This window comes from Pituophis catenifer, unplaced genomic scaffold, assembly GCF_029215685.1.
Source record: "Pituophis catenifer annectens isolate HBS135680 unplaced genomic scaffold, rPitCat1.0.hap2 SCAF_7, whole genome shotgun sequence".
NCBI lineage: Eukaryota > Metazoa > Chordata > Lepidosauria > Squamata > Colubridae > Pituophis > Pituophis catenifer.
Genome location: NW_027256887.1, coordinates 4724726 through 4731946, shown reverse-complemented (window position 1 = coordinate 4731946; position 7221 = coordinate 4724726). Strand labels below are relative to the sequence as shown.

At 41.3% G+C, this 7221-nt stretch overlaps 1 protein-coding gene across 1 annotated transcript in view; it reads right to left on the bottom strand.

Moving 5' to 3' along the window:
* Positions 1-185: 185 nt before the first annotated feature.
* SLC26A3 (solute carrier family 26 member 3) overlaps positions 186-7221 on the bottom strand; it is a 33425-nt gene continuing 26389 nt past the window's right edge. Inside the window, exons 17-20 of the mRNA XM_070947457.1 lie at positions 6195-6249; positions 4886-5034; positions 3088-3153; positions 186-209 (exon numbers count right to left, since the gene is read on the bottom strand). Of these exons, the coding sequence (XP_070803558.1) occupies positions 186-209; positions 3088-3153; positions 4886-5034; positions 6195-6249 (294 nt within the window). The remainder of the gene's footprint in view (positions 210-3087; positions 3154-4885; positions 5035-6194; positions 6250-7221) is intronic.

Sequence of the window (7221 nt, the reverse complement as noted above, 5' to 3'; positions counted from 1 at the left end):
CTGTTTGCTCGTTTACATGAGGCTATCGCTTTTGTTTGGGGTGGGTGGGGGGGGTACTGAGGAGTAAAGAGAAACAAAATGCTTTTCTTATTCTTATTATTCTAAGCAGGGGGTTGGATTAGAAGACCTCCAAGGTCTCTTCTATTATTTTCTATTTCTTCAAGCCGGAAAAAAAACGTGATTTTCTAAGGAGAAAGCTCTGATCGTTTCTGAAAATAAGAACAAAGTGTAGTTACAACGGTCTTTTGCATTGGTCCAACGCATGTTGAAAATCTCCGTATTTATATTTCATAAAGCATCGAAGCAATATGTTATATACCAGTGATGGCTAACCTTTTTGCCATCGAGTGCCAAAAGCGGGGGGAGTGCAGGGTGGTCACACCCATAATTTTATGCACCCTGCACCCCCCCCCCCCCCGCACAAGCATGCGTGATCCCCCCATGGTCCCGTGTGATGGCACGGTGGGCCCAGTAGGCCCGTTTTTTTTTGCCCTCCCCAGGCTCCAGAGGCTATCTAGGAGCCTGGGGAGGGCAAAAACAGCCTTCCCTACCCCCACCGGAGACCCTCCAGAGGCCAGAAACAGCCCATTTGCCGACTTCCGGTGGGCCCAGAAGGCCCGAAAATCAGCTGCCCAGCATGCACATCCGTGCTGGAGCTGAGCTAGGGCGACACTCGTGTGCCTACCAATATGTCTCCGTGTGCCACCTGTGGCACGCGTGCCATAGGTTCGCCATCACTGTTATATATAAACACGTCGGTTATTTTAGCTTTTACGGTTTATTAGATCCGGGCAAGTCAAGTAGGAATGGCTAAAGCAGAGAGAAAAAAACTGGAGTTAATATCTATAGATTAACAGACCAGCCATGAATTACCGCAAATTTACAATCTAATTTGATTAATAGGGAGGGTCACAAAAATTCATGTATCGAAGTGTCTAGCATTGATGATGTTACCAAGTTGGGTAACGAAACGTCTGCAAGAAAACCACCAACCTCCGAGAGCACCAAGGACTTCCTCTCCACGCTCCCTCCTAGCACTGATGATGTTCGCTAGTTGGGTAACAAAACGTCTAGCAAGAAAATCACCAAACTCCGAGAGTGGTCCAAGGATCCCACTGTTTCAACTCTGAACTATAAATCTTTATTGGTTAAAATGTAGTATTGCCATCTTGGAAAACGTGTGATGTATAAGATTGCCTTCCGACCAGCAAAATCAATGGGGCAAATCAAGACTCGTATAACGACCTCGTGATTCGCTTAACAACTTCAGTGTTTTGCTGAACGAGGGTGGCAAAAATTGTCTTTAACCTGGGTGTGATTCTAAGTGGTTGCAAGTTGAGGGCTACAGATAAAAGTCTTTTATTTATTCTTTAAAAAGAAAACTTTTATGGAAGGAATATTTACACCATAAAATATAAAGTATTGGAAAAAAATAAAACATTTTGAAGTACGTAAACAATTTACAAACCTGGAAATGTACAATCTTCAACCTATAAATGGAATTATTTACAGACACCGTATACAAATCTGCAGAGAACGTACAATAAAATTGATATTTAACCTTTTGGTACTGCATACCTCTGCTCTTTGAGATCAGGATTTTCATATAATACGTTATAGACACATTTTTATACACATACATCTGGGTTAAGTGCTTCCTTTTTTTTTTTTTAAAAAAAATCTATTTTTATTCAAAAAAAGTTAAAATACAAAACACCAATATTTTTTTTCCGGAAGAAACGGAGAAAAACAAACCAAACAAAAGATTTTTTTTTTAAAGTTAAATAGCAAAAACGATTGTCTATGGAAGTCCCGCCTTCTTTTGTACAGACGTGTAAATGTATGTGACTTGTGTGCCTGCAGGAGGGGGCAGGCCTTCACCTCTGACATCACTCAATGTGGAGTCTTGTTGAAGAACCAACATTTCTCTCTTTTTCTTAACTTTTTCACACTCCGGTGTGGTTCTTCGCCAATCGTCTTTTGTTTTAAAATCTCGTTTCTGTTAATTCCTGTGGGAACGAAACAAACAAACATTTGTGTTTTATTTAGGAAGTAAAGTAACAGCAAGCCACTTTCATACCGTTGCCCCCAAAAAGATTGTAGCCAGTGGTGGGTTGCTACCGGTTCGCCCTGGTAGCGGTGGTGGTGAGAGGCTCCGCCCACCCACCCGGACGTCTCTGTGCATGCACAAAAACTTCTGCACATGTGCAGAAGCGTCACATGCGCGAGCGAGCGCCCACGCGCCCACGAGCAAACCGGTAGCGATGGGATTTGAATCCCACTACAGGTTGTAGCTGAGATGGTCATCAGAAGCCGTCACCAAAATTGGAATTCAATCGAGAATAAAAACATATAGTCCTCGACTTACAAGAGTTCATTTAGTGACTGTTCGAAGTTACAAGGACTCAGGAAAAAGTGACTTAGGATTCCTTTTCACATTTATGACCATTGCAGCATCCCCACGGTCATATGATCAAAATTCAGATGCTTGGCAACTGATTCATATTTATGATGATTGCAGAGTCCCGGGGTCATATGATCCCCTCTTGCGACTGAGAAAGATATTCCAACTGAAGAGGAAATATTACTGAAAATCTTTAACTGCGCAGAAATGGACAGACTCACTTTGGAACTCAAGGATAAAAGCAAAACTAAGTACTACAAAATCTGGGAACAATTTTATGATTGGATAGATAACAAGAGGGTAGCCAAGACAAATATATAGTGTTAGAACAAAAATATAGATGTTATTAAAGATAAATGTATGTTTAAGAGATGAATAAATATACAGAAATAAGGGAAAAAAGTATAAATATTATATCATATTATGTTTAAATAATGAACAAAGCTAAAGAACTATATGTTTATATGAGTACTAATATTATTGTAAAGTGACGGAGGATGTTTGGAACCAGTGATGGCATATCTATGTCCAATGTTTTTTTAATTTTGTATTATTAATATTTTTTTTTTTTAAAAAAAATAACATTCAGACCCCCTCAGGCCTTCTGGGAGAGCTACATTCAAGAGTCTCTCGTAGGCTCTTAATTTTATTGATGATATTCAAGACCGAGAAGAGAGCCTTACCGTTGTTTCACGATTGCGCAATCCTCCGCTTGTGTTAATTATATAGTGATTGTTGTTTTGATTATCCTGTAATGGAATAAACGTTCGGTGTGTTAACAATGGATTCTCTCATTTTAATTTTTTAAAAAAATCTCTTGTTGATTTATAGCAAGTTAATCCTACGGCGATCTCAGTTGGACTCCCTATGTTTTACCGACTACGTTACGTGAAGTCCTTGGTCCCTAAATTATGGTCGAAAATATGTTAGATGGCAGCCACATGAAAAAAAGGCTGAAATGTGAATTGGATCCCGAAAAAAACATAGAGGTAGTCTTTCACTTACAAAAGTTCATTTAGTGACCGAACGGCACTGAAAAAAGTGACTTAGGATTGTGTTTCACACTTACGACCGTTGCAGCATCCCCCATGGTCACCTGATTAAAATTCAGAGGTTTGGCAACTGATTCGTATTTATGACCGTTGCTCTTTCCCAAGGTTGTGTGATTACCTTTTGCGGCCTTCTAACAAGCAAAGTCAGTGGGGAACCCAGGTTCACTTAACAACCAGGTTATTAATTATCAACGATAGTGATTCACTTAACAACGGTGGCAAAGGTCACCTAATAAATGTCTTGCTCAGTTGTGGTCATAAGTCCAGGAGTACCTGTAAAATTTTGGAAGTCTAAGGGGAAAACAGAAACCCCAATATAGCAATAGCACTTAGACTTATATACCGCTTCACAGTGCTTTACAGCCCACTCTAAGCGATTTACAGAGTCAGCCTCTTGCCCCCAACACTCTGGATCCTCATTTGACCCACTTCGAAAGGACGGAAGGCTGAGTCAGCCTTGAGCCTGGTGAGATTCGAACTGCCAAATTGCAGGCAGCCGGCAGGCAGCAGAAGTAGCCTGCAGTACTGCACTCTAACCACTGGAGCCACCGTGGCTCTATATCCATGATATCGAACCTATGGCACATGTGCCACAAGTGGCACGCAGAGCCATATCAGTGGGCACGTGAGCTCAGCTCCGTTTGGGCCTTCTGGGCCCACCGGAAGTAGGGAAACAGACTGGTTCCTGCCTCCAGAGGGCCTGGGGGGGAATGAAGGCCCATTTTTTGCTCTCCCCAGGCTCCAGAGCCTTTCTAGGAGCTTGGGGAGGGTGAAAACGGCCTTCCCCACCCCCTGGAGGCCCTCTGGAGGCTGGAAACGGCCCATTTGCCAACTTCCAGTGGGACCAGAAGGCCCGTTTTTTTGCTCTCCCCAGGCTCCAGAGCCTTTGTAGGAGTCTGAGGAGGGCAAAAACAGCCTTCCCCACCCCCTGAGATAACGGGCCATTTCTGGCCTCCGGAGGGCCTCCGGGTGGGGGACACTGTTTTCGCCCTCCTCAGGCTTCTAGAAAGGCTCTGGAGCCTGGGGAGAATACAAAACGGGCCCTCAGGTGACAAAAGCGGGGGGAGTGCGGGGGGGGCGTGCACGCATGCGCGAGGGTGGGGTGCATAAAATTATGGGTGTGGGCACATGCGCACACGACCCCCTCACGCTCACCCCGCTTTTGGCACGCGATGGCAAAAAGGTTAGCTATCACTGCTCTATATTTATTTATTTATTTATTTATTTATTTATTTATTTATTTATTTATTTATTTATTTATTTATTTATTTATTTATTTATTTTATTCAATATATGCTCTTATCATCCCGATAATTCTTGGTTGCAAAGGTCCAGTCATCCTTAAATGTTGCTTTTGCTCTCATATTCCCACTGTGCATGATTTTAAATTCTGCTTTTGAAATATATACGAATAAATGTACAGCCTCACCGTAATGTCTTTGACTTTTGATGAAGGGATGGTCGCATCCTTCTTCATCAAAATATATAAAAGCGCGTCGTGGATGGTCAGAAAAAAGATGGATGGCTTAATTTCCTCATCGAAAAATCCACATCTCTGTAGCTTCTCCAGTAGGCCATCTTTTGCGGGGGGAGGGGTGTAGATTGGGAGGAAAAAAGGGAAGAGGGAAGAAAGGTGGAAGAGGGAGAGAGAGATACAGAATTACAAGCCTAGAAAATGATGCAGCTAATTCTTAAATGCTCCAGGTACTCTTTGACATACAGCCATTCATTCAACGGCCACTGGAATTTACAAACGGCACTGAAAAAAGTGACTTCTAACCAGAGGTGAAATTCAGCCGGTTCGTACCAGTTCAGGCGAACTGGTAGCGGAGATCGCGGGTGGGCTGATCGATCTGCCCCGGTTCTATACCGTCCTATTTAGGCATATTTTCAAGGCCGGGAGCATGTGCGGAAGGCACACAAGCAAGCAAAGTGCATGCACGGAAGGCCGGGCGCATGCATGGAATGAGCGTGTGCGAAGCAAGCGTGCACGAGCGGGGCGAACCAGTGGTAAGAATATTGGAAACCCACCGCTGCTTATGACCGTTTTTCACACTTATGACCACTCCAGCATCCCCATGGTCACGTGTTCAAAATTCAGATGCCTGGCAACCGACTCATATTTATGATGGTTGCAGTGTCCCCAGGTCATGTGATCCCCTTTTGCGACCTTCTGACAAGCAATGAGGAAGGTGGATTCATTTAACAACTGTGTTACTAATTTCACAACTGGGGCAAGAATGATCATAAAATGGCCTAAAACTCACTTAACAACCATTTTCTGTTTAGGAAGAGACATTTTGTACTCAATTATGGTCATATGTGGGGGACTATCTGTATCATTTAATTTGTTCCACATATTTACTTTTGGATTCAGTATCTCCTTTGCAGGAGTGCCGTGATTTAATATTTTTTAAAGCAGCTTTTTAAACACACACACAGAGTATTGTTTTCCATGGGCATCTGTATCATCTCCTTTTAACAATCCCATAATCCCTCGTGGGGTGAGTCTGGGCAACTGAATGGAGCTGAGTGTTTATTGGCCGGATGCCCTTCCTGTTGCCAATGAGGAGTTTTGTTCAGCAGATATATTCTCAATGTGAGCGAAATATCTGCCTCTACCTAGGATCAAACTCACAGCCTCCTGATTGTGAGGCGAGAGCTCCACCTCTAGGCCACCGCACCACTCACATGGGCATCTGAATGGAGGTCACAAAGTCAATAAGAAAGACCCTTACCATATGCGCCCACAATATAGACTTCAACGTCAATCCGGATGAATTCTCTCAAAGTCTGTAAAAAAGAGGAATGAGTGATATTTAACTCTAGGCAGGCAAAGGTATATACAATAATGTAGAATGCGATAATAACTTGGCATCATCACTATATAAATAACATAATAATAACAAGAAATAGTCAGGGACGGGAAGGGTTTTGTGGCTCCCGGTGTTTTTTTTTCTGTGGGAAACGGTCCAAATGGCTCTTTGAGTGTTTAAGGTTGCCGAGCCCTGTTTAAGGGACTCTGGCTTCCCCAGTGATTTTGCTAGTCAGGTCACAAAAAGGGATCGCACAACCCCAGGACACTGCAACCGTCATAAATAGGAGTCAGTTGCCAAGCGTCTGAATTTTGATCACGTGACCATCGGGATGCTACAACGGTCGTAAGTGTGAAAAAGGGTTGTAAGTCACTTTTTCAGTGCTGTTGTAACTTTGAGCAGTCACTAAATGAACTGTTATATATTACAGGGTTTTTAAAATTTTATATACATATAGAGATAGATAAATAGATAATAGATAATAGATAATAAATAATAGATAGAGATAGATAGATAGATAGATAGATAATAGATAAGAAATAAGAAATAATAGATAATAGATAATAGATAAGAGATAAGAGATAAGAGATATAGATAAATAATAAACAAATAATAGATAGAGATAGAGATAGATAAATAATAAATAATAGAGATAGAGATAGATAGATAAATAATAAATAATAGATAGAGATAGAGATAGATGATATATAGATAGATAATAGATAATAGATAATAGATAATAGATAATAGATAATAGATAATAGATAATAGATAATAGATAATAGATAATAGATAATAGATAATAGACAGAGATAGAAATAGATAGATAGATAATAGATAATAGATATTAGATAGAGATAGAGATAGAGAGATAATGGATAAGAGATAAGAGATAAGAGATAGAGATAGATAGATAGATACCATAGATACAGTAGATAGATGATAGATA